General features: G+C 44.3%; 1 protein-coding gene across 2 annotated transcripts in view; it reads right to left on the bottom strand.

Annotated features, from left to right (window-relative positions):
• NELL2 (neural EGFL like 2) overlaps positions 1–20,152 on the bottom strand; it is a 228,732-nt gene that overhangs the window by 26,292 nt on the left and 182,288 nt on the right. For both annotated transcript variants that reach the window (XM_061637833.1, XM_061637835.1), the window contains one exon: positions 5,032–5,172. In XM_061637833.1, the coding sequence (XP_061493817.1) occupies positions 5,032–5,172 (141 nt within the window). The remainder of the gene's footprint in view (positions 1–5,031; positions 5,173–20,152) is intronic.

Below are 20,152 nucleotides of genomic sequence, written 5' to 3'. Positions count from 1 at the left end.
TGCACCCAGCGGCTGCATGTAGATGTTGAAAAGCATGGGGGACAAAACCGACCCCTGAGGGACTCCGCAATGGAGAGTCCATGGTGTCGAGTGATGTTCCCCAAGCACTACCTTCTGGTGACGATCCGCGAAGTAGGAGCGGAACCACTGCCAAGCAGTGCCCCCGACACCCAACTCCGCGAGTCTCCTCAGAAGGATACCATGGTCGATGGTATCAAACGCCGCTGAGAGATCAAGGAGAATCAACAGAGTCACACTCCCCCTGTCCCTCTCCCGACACAGGTCATCATACAGGGCGACCAAGGCTGTTTCGGTGCCAAAACCGGGCCTGAAACCGGATTGAAACGGATCTAGATAGTCGGTTTCATCCAAGAGCGCCTGGAGTTGGCTGGCAACCACCCGCTCCAAAACCTTGCCCAAAAAAGGGACATTCGCCACCGGTCTATAGTTGTTTAAATTATCTGGGTCCAAGGAGGGTTTCTTTAAAAGAGGTCTCACTACTGCCTCCTTGAGGCTACCAGGGACCACTCCCTCCCTCAAGGAGGCATTAACCACCTCCTTGGCCCAACCGGTGGTTCCAGCCCTGCCAGCTTTCACTAGCCAAGATGGGCAAGGATCCAGAACAGACGTGGTCGCCCGAACCATTCCAAGCACCTTGTCCACTTCCTCGAGCTGCACCAACTGAAACTCATCCAATGAAGAAAGACAAGGCCGTGCTCCGGACACTTCAATGGATTCATCTGTCACAACATCAGAGTCAAGGTCCCTGCGGATACATGCAATCTTATCTTGAAAGTGTCCAGCAATTTCATTACAGCGGGTCTCAGATGTTTCCATAGTATCGTGGGGGCCAGAGTGTAAGAGCCCTCGCACGACTTTAAAAAGCTCCGCTGGGCGGCTTAAAGATGATCTAATAGAGGCAGCAAAATAGAGCTTCTTTGCTGTCCTTACCGCTTTTGTATACAACTTATTGGTGGCACTTACCAAGGCATGATTGTATCCACTGGGAGTTTTCCTCCATCTGCACTCCAGCCTCCTCCTCTCATGTTTCATCGCTCTCAGCTCCGGGGTATACCACGGAGCTGTATGAGCTCTACAGCGAAGGGGGCGCGCGGGAGCGATCGTGTCAATAGCCCGGGTCATTTCTGTATTCCACAGTGCGACCAGGGCCTTGACAGGAGCACCAGTCCTATCAGCCGGAAAATCTCCCAGAGCCCTCTGAAAACCTATGGGATCCATCCGGCTCCGGGAGCGGATCAACTTAATAGATCCTCCACCTTTGCAGAGGGAAAGAGCCGCTGTAAGTCTAAATCTCAGCAAGCGGTGATCTGTCCATGACAATGGGGTAGATGAAAAACACCCCACCATCAGATCACCATCTCCACGTCCAGTGGCGAAGATCAAATCGAGAGTATGTCCCGACACATGTGTTGGGCCAGTAGAAAATTGAGACAGCCCCATTGTTGTCATGGAGGCAATGAAGTCCTGAGCTGCGCCAGATAAGACAGCCTCGGCATGTACGTTGAAATCCCCCAGTACCAAAAGTCTAGGGGACCTCAAAAGGACCTCCGAGACTATCTCTGTCAGCTCAGTTAAGGAAGCTGTTGGGCAGCAAGGTGGACGGTACACCAACAGTATTCCTAGTCTGTCTCCCTGGCCCAACACAAGGTGGAGACATTCCAAACCAGTCGCCGTCTGGACAGGGTGCTTGGTGAGAGGAAAAGAACTCCTATAGACCACAGCGACCCCCCCTCCCCGGCCCTCAGATCTACCACAGTGCTGAACCAAATACCCGGGTGGGCAAAGCTGGGAAAGAGCAACTCCTCCCTGATCAGCCACCCAGGTCTCGGTTATACATGCCAGGTCGGCACCCTCCTCCAGAATTAAATTATGGACAAGTGAGGTTTTATTATGTACCAACCTGGCATTCAAAAGCAGCACTTGGAGATCCGAGAGCTGGCTGATAGGACAACCAACAATCCTGTGGATATGAGGAGAACCGGAACAAGGCACAGACACAATTTGTCTGGGACGAGTTCCCCTTACCTGGCCTGTTCTCCTCCTAACGCCATACCTCCCATTACCCGTCACTACGTTAATTGGGGCCCCCGAGAGCCCCCCCACGAAGGATGGAATCTTATCTCCCAGGCACATGTTAAAAATACACAAAACCACACAGACAAGCAAACATACCAATCATTCACCCCACATTAGCCCCCACACACACCCAAACAAAACGTTAAAATGAGTTAATCCTCGTCAAGCAGCGATGGCAGTCTCAAGTCCCATCCGAAGGCAAGCCGCAGCAATGACACCAGGACAGCAACACAGCCCCAAGCAGCAACAGAAGCGCCACATGCGAGCAAGAAAGCGGCGAGGTGGCAAAGATGTACGCCGCAGTGATAGTGTCCTGGGCAACGGCACGGCCCTCAGCGATGATGAAGACGCCCGCAACCAGTGGTGGCGATGGCGGCAACACAGTCCGTAACAGCGAAGTCCACCGGCAGCAACGTGGCACCTCGGCGAAGATGACAACGCCCCGCGCGTAAGCGGGCAGGCAGCAGCAATGGCGGCAGCACGGACCACAGCAATGGAGTCTCCAGCAGCGACATGCCCCCCAGCAGCAACGACAACGCCCGCATGCAAGTGGGCCAGCAGCGACGGCGGCGCGGGCCACGACGACAGAGTCCCCAACAGCGACACGCCCCCAGCAGCAGCAACAGCGCCCGCCTGCAAGCGGGCGGACGGCGGCAATGGCGGTGCGGGCCGCGGCAAAGGAGTCCCCAGCGGCGGTGCGCCTCCCGGCAGCGACAACAACGCCCGCACGCAAGCGGGCCAGCAACGACAGCGATGATGGCACGGCGCCCGGGCGGCAACGCAAACGGGCAGGTGGGCAAGCAACAGAACGACACACACCGCCGGCAGCAGGGCCCAAACGGTCCGCAACAACTCACACACACACACAACGGCGGCGGCAGCACGGCCAGGGCAGCACGAAGGCCGAGACGACGAGCCCAAGCCGCAAAACAAAACGACAGAAGAGGAGACAAGAGGAAACAAACCACAGCGACGACAACAGCACAGGTATGTGGTAGGTGGTAGGCGGTAACTCAGAACTAACCTTTCTAGTTCTAGTTCCAGTTAAAAGCTGTTAAAAAGATGTTAAAAAGACAAACGGCAGGAGCTTCAAACACAAGCTCCTCTGCCTAAGCCGCCATTTTTTCATATATTTTCATATATACATTTTCATTTTTTTCATATATACATGTAGATAATCGAACCATCCCACAGCAAGACATCCATGGGAGGTGTTACATTTGAATGGGGCCTACATGCATAAAATCCATTGCACATTTTACTTCGCTAATTCCCAGATTTTATCTGGGATTCTTAGTGCATGATCTGAGCCTATTCACATTGGATTTTATGCATTCAAACTCTTATTTGAACATTGCAACCCACATAGCTATCTGGAGATAGCAGAGTCTGAGCAGATCGGTGGCAGCCACCATCTTTTTTCCCCCAGCAGCACTTTTTGAACGAGACTTCATCATAATGTCACATCATCCCCAATGAAGCATTGTGATGGAATATTGCAGCTCATTGGGTGCCGCTTGTAGCTCCAGCACTAGTAGAGAAATTAAATGTTTTAAAAGAAGAGGACAAAACAAAAAAAACAAAACTACTAATAATCTTGCTTCCACTACCACCTGCTCCATTTTTAGAATTTCTCCTGTCTCCTGCACCTGAAGAAATTGCTGAAATGCTGCCCCAATTTCACGGCCTCTTAATAACTTGTAAAACCAGGGTAACATTTTTTGGTTCAGCACTAGATAAAACTATATTTTCATTTCTTAGGTCAATACATCATATTGCAGGAAATGTGTTTTGCCCCGTTAAAACAACTTTAGCTAGCTGTACTGACATCAGTAGAGCTATTAGAGTTAACATACCCCTTTCGGTGCCTCAGGTAGGGTCAAGAATGTACTTTAAAAAAACTAAGATAAGTTAACTTCAGGAAGTCCATGGAAGGCAGGTTTCTCTTCCCTTCTTTTCTCCTGTAGTACCCTGAAAACCCTCTCTGAAAGGTTGGGGGGGGGCTTCCAGAACAATGAGGTATAGATACAGATGGCTGTTGTGGGGAGAAGGGGCAGGAAACTCTCATTTCATAAACTTATTTATCTTAGGATCCAAGCCCATATTGGGGCAATTTCCCCTGCACCCCATCCAACATAGTTTAGGAGGGATTCCTCAGCCCTCCAAAGAAGCTTTCACGGGGTGCAGGTATAAATGGTGTGGGAAACTTTCCTTCCATGAACTTCCTTACATTAATGTAGCTTTGCATCCAAGCCATTGTGTGCAGTGGCATGTTGAATATCACACACTGCATATGTCCCATTGAGTGCTGGGAACATCCTGTGTCTTTGAGGGGTGGGGGAGAAGCAGATCAAGGATGATCTATATGCAAAAATATTGTCCTCTGCATGTGGAATTGACTTTTCTCGGGTTGTGGAACAGGCTGCCCCTTCTGGGTGTGATAGGACTCTGTGTGTATAAAGCATACAGGTGTATAAAACAAGAGATATAGTGCTGAAAAATTCTCAGTCATAGAAGTTCTTTGGGTTTCTGGAGAAATAAACCAATGTATCTGTACTAATTGCTTAATTGCAGATTAATTTTTTTTAGATCTCCCTTTGTCTTTTAAAGTTATTATAGAATATAAGCTCCCTCGACCAGAAAGTACCTGGCAGCTTACATTTGAACAGGGCTCCAGCACAATAAATTCAGTCAAGGCCTGGTTACAATAACACACTAAGCCAAACCTTGGCTTAGCAAGACCGTGCAAGAGTGTCAGCTGACAGAGAGGAACTTGCAGCCAATTTTGCTCTTCTCTGATCCTTGTTGCTGCCACGCCATGTTGAGCTAAACCAAAGTTTGGCTTAGAGTGCTACCCAATGTTAGACACAGTGAGCATTACTCAAAAACAAATGCTTTTCAAAAGCACATGAATTATGCAACTCCTTTACTGACCTTCACACGACTCTCCACTTGGTGAAAACATGCCATTATCATGGTAGCCATCCCTGCACTCACAGTGGTACCATCCAGGTAGGTTAATACAGGTGGCACGGCTGTCGCACTGGACAAAACCATCTGAACATTCATCAATGTCTGTTGAACAAACAAAACGAAAAACCAACAAAACCATAACAGAAGCCACTGTTTGTGGGCACAAAAATGAAACTTGATGCATCAACAGTTCTAACCAGAAATATTTAACTCTGTATGCTAATATGCAACAAATCTAACAGGAACAGAAATTTTGCAATTCTTATCGAAAAGATGCAGAATGAGAAAAGAGAATTATAAACAAAACATTACATTATGCTCTGTATTGTTTAAACATTTCTAATTCATTCAATGAAGACAAATGATAGACTGCTTTGTGTTTCAACTGTCCATGGCAAACTGGGGGAAAATATGAATCTAGCAATCACTATATTTCCAGCCATTATCTCTTCTCCCAATTCTTACACCTGGCTGCCTCATGTAAACCAGGATTATCTATTTCTGTAGAATGTCAAGACATTAAATCTTAACTCCCGTTATCAGAGTTAATGCTGCTAGGAATTACTGCAGAGTCTGCTGATAGTACAGAAAGAATAGTCCAAAACACATTTTAAATATGAATTGCGCTATTTACTTTTTAATAATTAGAGTGCTTTTCCAGCTGCAACAAACAATTTGTCTGGACTGACACATTCTGTTTTCTAAAAGGGCACAAAAGGAGAGCTTTCAGGCAACACAAGCTTTTGTGCTGTACCAAATATTTGCTGGTGCTGTTTAATACCACTCTGAGAAGTGAGGAAGAAAAAGTAAATCTGTATGTAGAGTTTGTTAAAGTAATAAAGAAAAAGTAGTGAGCAATTTACTACAAATTAGTTCCAGAAATAGGAGAGAGGGCAGCTTATATTCCCCCAAAAAAGATGAGAGGAAAATTGATCTAATTATCTCACAGAATCATAGCATTTTATTGTACCTTGAGAAAAAACTTGGAATTTGTTTCGCTTATATACAGATTGCACAAAAAAGCCACTTTTTGGCTATTATTTTTGTAGTATTTAGCAGCTATCCCAAACCCACTGCTTTTTCACACCCTCCTTCCCAAATGTTATTACAGGTGCTTTATAGAGAAAAATACTGATATTATGCTTTCAGAACCACAGAAGAAAATCTGCACCAGACCTTGCAGCTCTTGTGGACAAGGAAGGGGCTGGTTTGTGCAGCTGTGGCAAGCTGAGCAGGCCCTAGCCATCTGGGGAGGACTAGCCTCAGAGGGAGGCAATGGTAAACCCACTCTGAATACCGCTTACCATGAAAACCCTGTTCATAGGGTAGCCATAAGTCGGGATCGACTTGAAGGCAGTCCAGGTGCCAATAAAACAAGCTACACTCAGACACTCAGTGAGCTATTTGCAAATCTAAGCCCACCTGTTTCTGACCTCTGCAAGCTCTAGGAAAGAAGCTGTAAGTAGGATATATTTTAAAAATTTGGAAGATGAGAGGAAACGTTTTATGAGAATTGTGTTGGAGAGAATTAATCTTTTCCTGTACGCAAGAAGCAAGTATTTGGACATGTGTTACAACTAGGGTTGCCAGGTCAGAACCATCCCAAACCCTGAGATTTTGGGGGCGGCCCTGAGTGACATCATGGGGAGGGTCCAAATGATGTCACAGGGTGGGTCCAAGTGATGTCATTAAGCATGATACATTAAGCATGATACATTAAGCATCAACCACAGTTGCTTGGCGCATACAATTCATACAAAAACATTTATCTGATTGGAAATTAAGATAGAAATCTTAGCTAAAAGATGGAGCCTGGGTAGGGAACATTTAATCTAGCCAATTCACTTCTGGCAAATAGGGTTCAAGTGCCCTCAGGCCAGGCCAGGCCAGTCACCAGAAGGCCACTGTAGGACGAAAAGAGCCTAGTGTTGCAGAGATGTTAGATGGAAGCACTCAGGAGTAAAGATGGATACCCCCGAAGGGCTGCAATTCTAAACACACTTACAAGGGACTAAGCCCCATAGAACTCAATAGGACTTACTTCTCAGTAGATATGGCTTGGATTGTGTTGTTGGTAAAGCTTGACTAGGGATCCTCTGCCAAGATATCCATATCTAGTAGGGTTGGCAACCCCCTGCCTGGAATGCCCTGCCTCTACCTTTTAACATCCAAATTTCTTTACAGATTTGACCCTTCACTTCAGAAAGAGGTCTAAGTAATGAGTAAGAAGATTCTTTACCCTTTTCTGTCTCGCCTGTGGGCTGCTAGAAACTCACTTTATCAGCCAACCCAATTCTAGTTAATATAATTGAAAGAGAGAAAGCGCACATGATTTGGTCAACCTTCATAGGCAGCAGCTTGGGAACAACAATTGCAGCCACGCTGCCCAGTATGTGAATTCTCTTTTACCATTATTGGACAAGAAACAAACAACAAGGTGCATCATCAGTGGGTTTAAGAAGGTTGAGCGGATACATACACCCCATACTATAGTTTATTGTCAAAACCAGTTGATCATTGCAGAACATTAAAAAAATAAAATCAGTATTAGTTTCCTAAATAAAAACAGTGATACCTAAGTAAGCCTTGGCTAATTGCTTTAAAAATAGGATTAGAGGGGGAGAGAACGATATACAACACAAACACAATTCTTTCCTATGTTCACTCAAAAGTCCCATCAATTTACAGCACAATCCTAACCATGTCTACCCAAAAGGAAGTCCTATTGAATTCAATGGGGTTTACTCTGGGTATGTTTACTCTGGAAAAGCAAGTATTGGATTAAAGCTTCAATTTGGGAAGTTTGCAAAACACTGCCCTCTTCAAAATTTAAACCTGTCTGACTCCTACATCCAAGAGAGAAAAATACTGAAAGCTTAATTATTCAGTCTGTGAGACGTTCAGAAAAGCAGGAAAAACCACATTTTCTGAGCCTTGGGCCAGTCACTGCCTCTCATCCTCAGAGGGAGGCAATGGCAACCCCCCTCTGAATACTGCTTACCATGAAAACGCTGTTCATAGGGTCGCCATAAGTCGGAATCGATTTGAAGACAGACAATTCAATTTGACTCTACATTTTTGGCTCTATAATTCCTTGTCAATCACAACCCTAATTTCTTATTGGCTAAAAACCTGGAAGGGCAGGGATTAGAGCAGAACATAGAGCAAATAAGAAGTTGTGGGGGGCGGCTGACGTTTTGGTGTATATCTCTGGAACCAGACCACCTAAAAACTTAATTTTTTTAAAATGAAAGCTGAAAGTCCAGAGATTAAGGTGAGTCACCTGGAGACCTGGAGGAGACCCCCGAAAACCAGAGTCTCCAGCTGAAAAACAGAGGTCTGATAGCCCTAGTTACAACACACAGGAAAAAAATAAAGGTATGTTATCAGGAACCTCATTTAGTCATTTGTGAATGTATAGGTTAGATGCTATTATGCCTACCACCACATACTGGCCCCATTTGTACCATGAATCTAGCTTCTGCCTGGTCTTGCTTGTTTCTTCTGCTCATCTGATGATATCATGCCTGCTACTACATATCGGTCAAATGTAATGAGAAACCATGAATTATCATGATGGGAACTAGCCTAGACTCCCTGGGGTTCACACTACTACCCCTTTCCTCATCTGGCATGACCACAAAGCTGAGCCTGGAAGCTTTGGCTTCAATTTTTGATTAACCCCAGCTAGCCATGTTATCTAAACTTGACAAATTTTGGTTAATTTTAATAATGCTTTGTTTGAAACAAGCCAACCAAACCATCATTTATGAACTGGCTTGTTTAAAACAAACCATAGTTAAGGTTAAGATCGCTTGTTTAAGATTTAGACCTAACACTGTGGTTAATTGAAACTGGAAGCAAATGCTTCAGATCTCTTTCTTGCAACCAGACTGGAGAAGTGGGGCAACAAAGCCAGTGATATCCAAACTCATCATTGTGTTAAAGACTACAGAGGCTATAATGGACTACTCCGGAGAGCTTAGAAATAGACAAAAATCTCCCAGCCAATACCATAACAATTAGAATGCAGTTTTCGAGTGGTATTCAGTGCTAGTCCTACTCAAAGTCAACCTACTGAAATTAATAGACATAACTACAGCTCATTAATTTCAATTAGTCTACTCCAAGTAAGACTTAGTTGACTACTACCCTTTGTTGCAAAGGGAAGTAAAGACAGACTTGTAGCCTGCATTTAGAATTACTAATTTATAGCTGCTACTTAGCAACATGCATTCAAAATGTTGAAATATAGATTTCTCTTACTGTGAAATGGAATTCATTTATTGGAAATAATGTAAGAAAACACATGAATTAGGTCAAAGTCACATTAATGAATTCTGTACTTCGCAGAATAACGTTGGTGAGGCTGCAAGCTTCCTAATTATGAGTAGAATATTATAGGCAGAGGCATAATGCATTTTTATGAGCTCTGTTACCGATTATTCAGAATGGGTGAAAACAAATCTTGAATGACATGTCAGTATTGGTAAACTGACAGCCCAAATAACTACTCTGTATTTATTTGCCAACAAACTGACAAACCAATATCACAAGAAATATTTTTTGGGATGAAATGCTTTTACATATGCCAATAAAGAAAGAAATACTCTCCTCTTATTTTCTTATGTCAGAATGCAAACTTGTTGAATGGCGCTATGTATGATTGTCTGTCATTAATATGCTGATGGAGGAATTCTGCTGATCTTTAGGAAATGACTGACTGCCTGCTAACAACCAATTCCACTGAAAACACCTGCAGTCAGTGTTGAACAGGATTCTCTTACCCTCTGAACTAGAGGTCTAAAGCTGCTCTTGTGGACTATTCCTTTAGGCAAGGGCTAGACACTGTTTTCTGTTGATGTCTGCATCCCCTCGGGAGTAATCTGTTGGTGGAGACCAAGCAACATGCCAATAGGGGATGGAGCCAAAGCTAGTGATGGACAGAGCCAGATAAAAGTGTTCTGGATTAACTAACATCAATTTATTTTTATCAGATAAAATTGTTGTGAAACTACATAGAAACATGGGGGAAACACCAGTAAGTCCAGTAAAAAAATAAGGAGAAAATGAACAGAAAGGAAAGCTGATGGGCTAGAAGAATGGGGAAAGAGGTGCAAGGGAGGATTCACATAAAATAAGGTTGGGAGCTGCCTATATGGTTGCTAGGCCATGGGTGGTCTAGGTTGTAGCACTAGAAGGTATGGAGCATCAGCCGGCTATGGCTGGCTGACCTGAGATCCTCTACCTCATTTCATGCAGATGGGGAGCCTAGAGGGAGAGAAAATCAGGAAGATTTGATTATGTTTAATAATGGTGTAAAATTAATAAAGATTGGTTAAAAACAGAAAAACAAGAAGGGCAGAAACTGTGTGTGTGCATGTGAAATTGAAGGAAGGAGGAGGGGGGCAAACCTGCATGTGATTAGTTCAGATCTCTGGTGAGAGTGATCTTCCTGTTGGGGGCAGAGGAAGAGGGAAAAAGAGGGAGTCGGGGGGGGAAGGATGTCAGAAAGAAAAGGAGTGGCTCCTCCTGCTGAGGCTCTATCATGGCCCATCACTTGCATGGGACTCCTAAAAATTACCCTAAAGGGAATGCACCCCACAACAGAAAAAAAAAGTTCCCCACCCTGATGTAAGCTGTAGCATAAAAAAGGGGATGAGCAAACCCAAGGTTGCTTCCACCTGCAATCCTAAGTGATGACTATAGCTGAACCTCTCAGAAGGCATTACTGTTGGTATTGCTAAGGGAGATGGGTAAGGATAAAAATAAAGGAACCATAAGGAAAACAGGGAAGTTTGACCCTGCCAATTTTCCTGAGCCTGAATGACTTCCTTTTAGGTGGGTTGTGGATACAGAGCACTGCTTCTTTCAGATAACTACCAGATAGGGTTGCCAGGTTCTTGGCCTGAGACTGATCCTGTATCTTTAGGAGAAGAGAAAGTCAGCCAAGTGCCGGTGTTCTTGCAACACTGTAATGGGAAAAACCACAAGGTGGAATTCCCCCTTCCCCCTGCACAACTTTGAAAGATACAGAAGACCTCTTGGTTGCCAGGCCCAGCCTCCAGGAGGTCTTCTGTATCTTTAAAAATTGCGCAGGGGGAAGGGAGAATTCCGCCTTGTGGTTTTTCCCATTACAGAGTTGCAAGAACACCTGCACTTGGCTGACTTTCTCTTCTCCTAAAGATACAGGATCAGTCTCAGGCCATGGACCTGGCAACCCTACTACCAGAAGATGTTGCTTGGAGTCACCTAGTCCACCCTCCTAGGCTGGTGTTGCAAAACGATAAGCTATTTATTTGTTCAATTTGTATTTTATTCTTACACAGAGATCCCAGGGCAATAACATAAAACAAAACTGAAATTCATATATAAAGTTCTCAATTCTTGTCTTCAATGCTGTTTAAAATCTGGGACACATTACTGGGAGACAGTGGGCTGGAGGTTTGGGACATCCAGCTTTATTTTCCCTTCTCAACTGTGGCAGTGGACTATAATTATGCATGGTGTGTGTGTTAGTGTGGATACCCCTCTCTATTGTGCATACAACAGTTTGTGTTATCCCTTTGTTTTATATCCCCCTTTTCCTCCAAGGTGGTGTACATGTTTCTTCCCACTTTATCCTCACAACAACCCTGTGACATAGGTTAGGCTAAAAGTGACTGGCTCAAGGTCATCCGGTAAGTTTCATGGCTTAAAAGCATGTACTCGTTGGCCTTTGCCTACAAAATAGTTCATCCCGCAACACTTGGGATTCTGTCACTTGAATTTTTGCTGGCTGAATAGGACTTTTGAAGCTTGAGATCGGGCTGCCGGGAAGAGCTAGGGTGGCGGCTGATGGAGACTGGCAGAGACTAAAAGGACTTTCTGTTGTTAGAAAGAATGAGACTGCGTATAACATCATGGTTGGGGTGCTCTAGTAACTAAGTTGAAACTGCTTAAGTTTTCTTTTACCCCTGCAATGTTCATTAGACGTGTAATGCGGCCTCCTATAATGTGTTATGTTATATTTATAGTGTGGAAATAGTTTTTGTGTTGTTGTAATGTTTGCTATTTGTTATTTTTTCTATTATGGTTATATTATTTTGCTTGAAATTGTTTTGTAATTGTTTGCTTTTGTTGCAAGCTATTTCAATTATTGTGTTCTTGCTTCCTTTTTGTAAGTCGCTTTGAGTTTTATTGTTGAAAAAAAAGCGACTAATAAATACTAGTAATAAATAAAATAATAAATAATAAAAATGGCTACGTTGAGATCTGAACCCTGGTCTCCCAGGACCATGTCCAACCCTCGAACCAATATACCTTGCTCTTCTAATACCAACATCATGCCTCCCAATAGCAGAGCATTTCTAACAGACTTACAAGTTATTAATAGTATGCTGCTACTAATAATCTGACAAAGTAATAGTACAATACTACAAAATGCTAGTATTACTCTGAGCTATAATTTTCTGTGTGGAACATTCTTCCTTTCCTTTTCCAGTGAATAACCTTGTGAAGTGATTTGATGAGTAATTAGGGATTCGCTGAAAGGCTTTGCTTATCTAGCAGCTATGAACTCTGAGAGGCAGCAACATTTCTAATGAAGGCCAGTGTAACACTGCACTGGTTAAACATTGGAAGGCTGACTACAGTAGGGGATATATAAGCCTGTTTGATCGAAAGAAAATCCCAGTGAAGAACATTATGAGACGATGACTTATTGTGCCAAGTATGTGCTTTGTTCACAGGAAGGTAGTGACATTTAAAAGCAAGTAGGCAAAACTGACACATCTTGATGCTGCTGGGAGCCAATTTATAGCAACAGGCATGAAAAATCTGCCTGTTATTCTGTGAGGGTAACAAGCTCATCACCTCTCTATCCTAAAAAGCCTCTGCTAGTCAGCACTGTATGAGATTATCACTTAATAATGGTAATTTAATGGATTCTATCCCCACTTTACCATGGCAACTTAAGAGAGGAGCATATTTTCAGATATTTACAATTGTGCATAATTTTTGTAGAGGTCCAAGGCAAAGGAATGCCAGTAAGTTTCTACCTTCCAATAGTCTACTCTCACTTTATCTCAAAGGTCCTTCCCAATTAACGTTCAGTGGTTATTTTGTTCACCTTCCATTTTTTATGCAAATACTTGACCTCACATAACTGGCCAGCAACATTTCTCACAGTTGGTTTTTGGTTAATTCTGGGGCAAAGCTGAAGAAAGAACTATTGATATGCCCTATCAAATTCCCCTCTCAGCCTATTTCAGATTGTATTAGAGCAAGGATGGACTCCAAGTCCCATCATCCCTGACAATTGGTCAGGGCTTGGCATAAAGTTACATTTATTGATTGATTGATTGATTGCATTTGTATACCGCCCCATAGCTGAAGCTCTCTAGGCGGTTTACAACAATTAAAAACATTAAAAACAAATATACTAATTTAAAAACACATTTTTTAAAAAAGCAATTTAAAAACACATGCTAAAATGCTTGGGAGAAGAGGAAAGTCTTGACCTGGCACCGAAAAGATAAGAGTGTTGGTGCCAGGCACATCTCGTCAGGGATAATTTGGGGGCCACCACTGAGAAGGCCCTCTCCCTTGTTGCCAGACTCCCAGCTTCTCTTGGAGTAGGCACCCAGAGGAGGCCCTTGGATGTTGGGCGTAGCGTGCGGGTGGATTCGTGTCAGGAGAGGCATTCCATCAGGTATTGTGGTCCTAAGCCGTGTAAGGCTTTATAGGTTAAAACCAGCACCTTGAATTGAGCTCGGAAACATACAGGCAGCCAATGCAAGCGGGCCAGAATCGGTTTTATATGTTCAAACCGTCTGGTCGCTATTACCAATCTAGCCGCTGCATTTTGCACAAGCTGCAGCTTCTGAATTGTCTTCAAAGGCAGCTCCATGTAGAGCACATTGCAGTAATCTAACTTGGAGGTTACCAGAGCATGGACAACTGAAGCCAGGTTATCCCTGTCCAGATAGGGTCGCAGCTGGGCCACCAACCAAAGTTGGTAGAAGGCACTCCATGCTACCGAGGCTACCTGAGCCTCAAGTGACAGAGATGGTTCTAGGAGAACCCCCAAGCTATGAACCTGCTCCTTCAGGGGGAGTGCAACCCCATCCAGGACAGGTTGGATACCCACCATCCGGTCAGAAGAACCACCCACTAGCAGCATCTCAGTCTTGTCTGGATTGAGTCTCAGTTTATTAGCCCTCATCCAGTCCATTGTTGCAGCCAGACACTGGTTCAGCACATTGACAGCCTCACCTGAAGAAGATGAAAAGGAGAAATAGAGCTGCATGTCATCAGCATACTGATGGCAACACACTCCAAAGCTCCGGATAACTGCACCCAACGGTTTCATGTAAATGTTGAACAGCATGGGGGACAGAACTGACCCCTGCAGAACCCCATACTGGAGAGTCCAGGGTGCCAAGCAATGTTCCCCAAGCACCACCTTCTGGAGCCGACACGCCAAGTAGGAGCGGAACCACCACCATGCAGTCCCTCCCACTCCCAACTCAGCCAGTCTTCTCAGAAGGATAACATGGTCGATGGTATCGAAAGCCGCTGAGAGATCAAGGAGAATCAACAGAGTCACACTCCCCCTGTCCTTCTCCCAACAAAGGTCATCATACAGGGCGACCAAGGCTGTTTCTGTGCCAAAACCAGGCCTGAAACCTGACTGAAATGGATCCAGATAATCAGTCTCATCCATGAGTGTCTGGAGCTGGCCTGCCACCACTCGTTCAAGGCCCAGGAATGGAACATTTGCTATCGGCCTATAGTTATTAAGATTTTCTGGGTCCAGGGAGGGTCTCTTCAGGAGTGGTCTCACTACCGCCTCTTTCAGGCAGCGAGGGACCACCCCCTCTCGCAGAGAGGCATTAATCACTTCCCTGGCCCAGCCGGCTGTTCTATCTCTGCTAGCTTTTATTAGCCAAGAAGGGCAAGGATCCAGCACAGAAGTGGTTGCACGAACCTGTCCAAGCACCTTGTCAACGTCCTCAAGCTGTATCAACTGAACCTCATCCAAGAAATCGGGACAAGGCTGTGCTCTGGATACCTCGCTTGATTCACCTGCTATAACACTGGAGTCTAAAACCTGGTGGATGCTAAAGATTTTATCCTGGAAGTGCCTAACAAATTCATTACAGCGGGCCTGAGATGGTTCTACCATGTCCTTGGGGCCAGTGTGTAATAGCTCCCGGACAATTCTGAAGAGCTCCGCTGGGCGGCAGATTAATGATTTGATAGTGGCAGCAAAATATTGTTTTTTTGCTGCCCTCACTGCCCCTAAATACAACTTACCATAGGCACTTACCAGTGTGTAATTGCATCCACCAGGAGTTTGTCCATCTGCACTCAAGCCGTCTCCTATATTGTTTCATCACTCTCAGCTCTGGGGTATACCATGGAGCCATAAGAGCTCTACACAGGAGAGGGCGCTCAGGAGCAATCATGTCAACCGCCCGGGTCATTTCTGTATTCCACAGTTCTACCAGGGTTTCGACAGGAGCGCCAGCCCTGTCAGCCGGAAAACTCCCCAGAGCCCTTTGGAAACCATCCAGATCCATTAGTCTCTGGGGGTGGACCAACTTAATAGGTCCCCCACCCTTGCAGAGGGGAAAGGCTGCTGTAAGTCTAAACTTCAGCAAGCAGTGATCTGTCCATGACAGAGTCTGATGTAAGGTCCCCCACATTCAGATCACCATCTCGATGTCCAGTTGCAAAAACCAAGTCCTGCTACATGTGTCGGGCCAATGGCATATTGGGACAGTCCCATGGTTGTCATGGAAACCATGAAATCCTGAGCCACCCCAGCTAAGGTGGCCTTGGCATGAATGTTGACATCCCACAGAACCAACAGTCTGGGGGATCTCAACAGTATATCCAAGACCACCTCCATTAGTTCAGCTAGGGAGTCTGTTGGGCAGTGGGGTGGGCGGTACACCAACAGAATCCCCAGTCTGTCCCGGTGACCCAGTACAAGGTGCAAACACTCCAGACCAGTAGTCACATGGACAGGGTCCTTGCAGAGGAAGATGGAGCTCCTATAGACCACAGCAACCCTCCTCCCTCACTCTCAGGTCTACCCTGATGCTGGACCAGGTACCCTGGTGGACATAGCTGGGAGAGACTGACTCCTCCCTGCTCACCCACCCAGGTGTCGGTTATACATGCCAGATTGGCTGCCTCATCCACAATTAAATCATGAATGAGGGAGATCTTATTATGCACTGATCTGGCGTTAGGAGCAGCATCTGGAGGTCTGAGAACTGGCTGACAGGGCAACCAACAAACCTGCAGGTTTGGAGAGGACCGGAACAAGGCACAGTTGTTAACTGCCTGGGCCACGTTCCCCTTACCTGGCAAGCCCTCCTCACAACGCCATATCTCCCTCTACCCGTCACTACACTAATTGGGCCCCCTCAAGTCTCCCCACTTGGCTCTGAGTCCTCTCTCCCAGGCACATGACTTAAGACCCGCAAAAAGCCAGGCAATCTGCAAAGCAGGAACCACCTCAGCCATCCAGCTTATGTATCCCCTCCAGGGACAGGTGGATGATATCAGCAACAGCTGGCTGAGTACCTGGGGGGCTGGTCCTTCAAGGTGTGACACCTGCAGAGCAGAAGTCCAACAGGGAGAGGGTGGTGGTGGTAGCTGAGCAGCAGCAGCAGCAAGCAAGCAAGCAGGTAGGCAGGCAGGCAGACAGCAGCAGCAAACGGCTGTCCTTATTCCCTGGGCGATGGTGGTCCCCTTCCTCCTGCAGGCACTGGGTCCATCTGCTATCTCAGTTAATAGCTATTGATGGTTCATCATTGATTCCTTGGATTTTTTTATTAACTAGGGGTTATTTTATTAGTTTTTACTGCTATTATTATTACTACTACTACTACTACTACTACAACAACAACATTTATATTCCACCTTTCCTCCAAGGAGCTCAGGGTAGCGTACATGGTTCTCTTCCATTTCCAGTTTATCCTTACAACAACCTTGTGAGGTAGGTTAGGCTGAGACTGTGACTGGTCCAAGGTCACCTAGCAAGCTTCATGGCTGAGTGGGGATCTAAACGCTGGTCTCCCAGGTCCTAGTCCAACCAACACTATGCTAATAGTTATTAGACTATTAACATTTCTCTTTGTCAAGGAAAGGAAGATTGCTAAATAATGTGTTGTTAAAACATTTCGCCCTCTTTTTAAACCTTCTGCCTATGGATTTATTATGATGAAAGGTAAATAAGACTTCTTACAGTATATTCCTGTAGCAATCTTGATTTCATGCACATCTGGCCTATCACCTTCTATGTTTTCTTTCATAAGCTGTTAGATTCTATTGTTTATTTTTGTTTTCCTTGAATGAAAGCATTTTTGGATAAAAAGCAAAACACAAGGCACTCCCAATGAAATTGTACTTCATGATCTGAAAATGATGGACAAATGGGCATCTGCATTTATTGGTTTGAAGACTGAAGCCCCCCCCCCCTCATCATCTCAAGCACAGATGGAGAAATGGTGAGAAGTATTTGTGGTGGACAGCTTGACCTTTATTTATTTAGAAAAATGTAGTGCCAGGTTTAACCTTTTAAAACAACAATTTAAACACAACTCTCTGGACTACCAAACTTGAGTGTTGATCAGCTGCAAAAGCCAGAACACCTTTATCCTCAAAACATGGCAAATAGATTTTGATGAAAAGATTTCCAAAGGCTGTGAAAAGTAGTTCCATTGCAGTAGCCTTTTGAAAGACTCCCATTCCCAATGGCCACTGCTGTTTCAAGCCATCAGGACAACAAAGAGGGAGGGGGAAAGAAGAAGAAAAATCTTTTGATACTATTATCACTACCATCCCTGCTTGTATTTCCAAGCCTTTTCTATTGGCTCAGAAAATTAGCCCATTAAACACACACATCAGATCATTCCTCTGTCAGTCTGAGAGGAATGTCTGGGGCAGTTATCTCTAGAGGAATGTCTGCACCACTCCCTAGCCTAGAGACTAAGAGAGCAATCCTAATCACGTTTATTCAGAAGTAAAGCCCTCTGAATTAAGTGTGCATAATATTGCAATGACAGTTCTAAACTGGGAAACAAGGCTAGATTCTAATCCTAGTGAATCAGTCAGACCCAATTCTAATGCTAATAGTTTACTGAAAATGAAGAATCAGCTCAGGAGTCTGCAAAGTGATTCATGGAAGCTTAAATATTTACACTAGTATCTGTCCTAAGTACAGGAATAACATTTATTACTATAATTAGTAAGAGTGGCCATTTGGTTCAGATGAATCCCAAATTTTATGCAAAACTGGGCCAAGCCAGAGAGATTTGGGGCTTTTCTGAAATGAAGTGAGTGTTATTTGAGATTTCCAAATTGAACCAGGCTGCTTCTGAAGCCTTTGGGCTTCTTCAGAGCTCCCAGAGAACTTGGAGAGACTGTCTGTGTTTTCCCAGTGGTTACATTTCCCCATATAAGGACAAGGGCAAACAGAGGGAGAAAAGGGGTGTAGTTTTCTGACTGACAGTTCTAACTTCCATCCTGTGCAACAGGGAATAACTTTTTCAGAGCTCTCATTTGAACTTCAAATCGCAGTGTTTTGGGAAGGGATGTAGAAGCATTTTATTTAATTTATTTATATACCGCTTATCTTTCAACAGAAATTTCTAAGCAGTTTACATACCCCAACAAAAGGAATACTGTACAAATCTACATTCAAAACCAACCAATACTACTATTTCCATTACTATTAGTTCCAAACTTTAAATAACATAATTAAACATTAACTATATCTGAACAATGTATATAAGTAAAACTAGGAATCACAAAAGCAAATAATATAAAACCCATCAAAATACATCAAGCTACAACAAAATGAAATATAATTACAATACCATAATAAATTATATCATAATAAAAATCACATTACAATAACAAATATACATCATAATGTCACCAAAGTCATTCACATTCACACTACACAAAACTAATCTGAACATACACCTTCCCTCCCCCATACACATCCATTCAGCATTCACATTAGTACAACTAACCACATTACTTTATCCACTCAATTCTCACTTCACTAAAACACTCAAATATTCAACTAAACAGTAATCAAGTACAGGAAAATAAGTTTATTGAATAAACAATTCAATAGCAATAGAAAAGAATGAATCAGCATTCATTTCACCCAATTTCTCACCTGAGGCAATATTAACTCCTTCTCCCCACCTCTCACCTAGAGTGATTAAGCTCATCCCCACCAACAGGCTCTCACCCTGTAGGTAATCTGGCAAAGCCACCAACACACATGACATTCATAACCTCATAGGGAGCATCCCAGTCAGTCAAATAAAAATAAATGAAAACATTATAGAAACATTCATATTAGTACTGAGGTACAGAATGAATTTCTTCATTGTCAATTGAGCAGAAAACCCACATAGTGTTTTTATTACTCTTTCAACCTACATCAGTCCGTCTGAAATTTGGCAGGCTTCTTACCTAAGAGCACCTCTTGATTAGGGTTGCCAGGTCAGAAGCATCCCAAATCCTGAGATTTCAGGGGTGGGCCTAGTGATGTCATCAGGGAAGCCTCAGTGATGCCACGGGAATGGGCCCTAGTGATGTCATTAAGCATCAGCCACAATTGCTTGCAGCATACCAAACAAAAATTCTCTGATTCAAAATTAAGATAGAAATCTTAGCTAAATGAGGGTGTTTCAAGGTCCCGCTAAAGTGATTAGATCATTCCTTCTCACCTGCTTAGGGAGCCTGGGTAGGGAACATTAATCTAGCCTACTGGCTTCTGGCAAGAAGGGTTTAAGTGCCCTCAGGCTAGGCCAGTCACCAGAAGGCCATTGTAGAAAAATGGGAGCCAAGAGTCGTAGAGATGTTAGATGGGAGCACTCAGGAGTAAAGATGGATGCCCCTGAAGGCTGCAATTCTAAACACAGTAAGGGTCTAAGCCTCATAGAACTCAACAGGACTTACTTCTGAGTAGATATGGTTAGGATTATGCTGTTGGTAAGGCTTAACTAGGGATCCTCTGCCAAGATATTGATATCACAGCAGGGTAAGCAACCCCCTGCCTGGA

Source organism: Rhineura floridana, chromosome 8, assembly GCF_030035675.1.
Source record: "Rhineura floridana isolate rRhiFlo1 chromosome 8, rRhiFlo1.hap2, whole genome shotgun sequence".
In the NCBI taxonomy this organism is placed as follows: Eukaryota; Metazoa; Chordata; class Lepidosauria; order Squamata; family Rhineuridae; genus Rhineura; species Rhineura floridana.
This window is presented reverse-complemented; position numbering and strand designations above follow the sequence as displayed.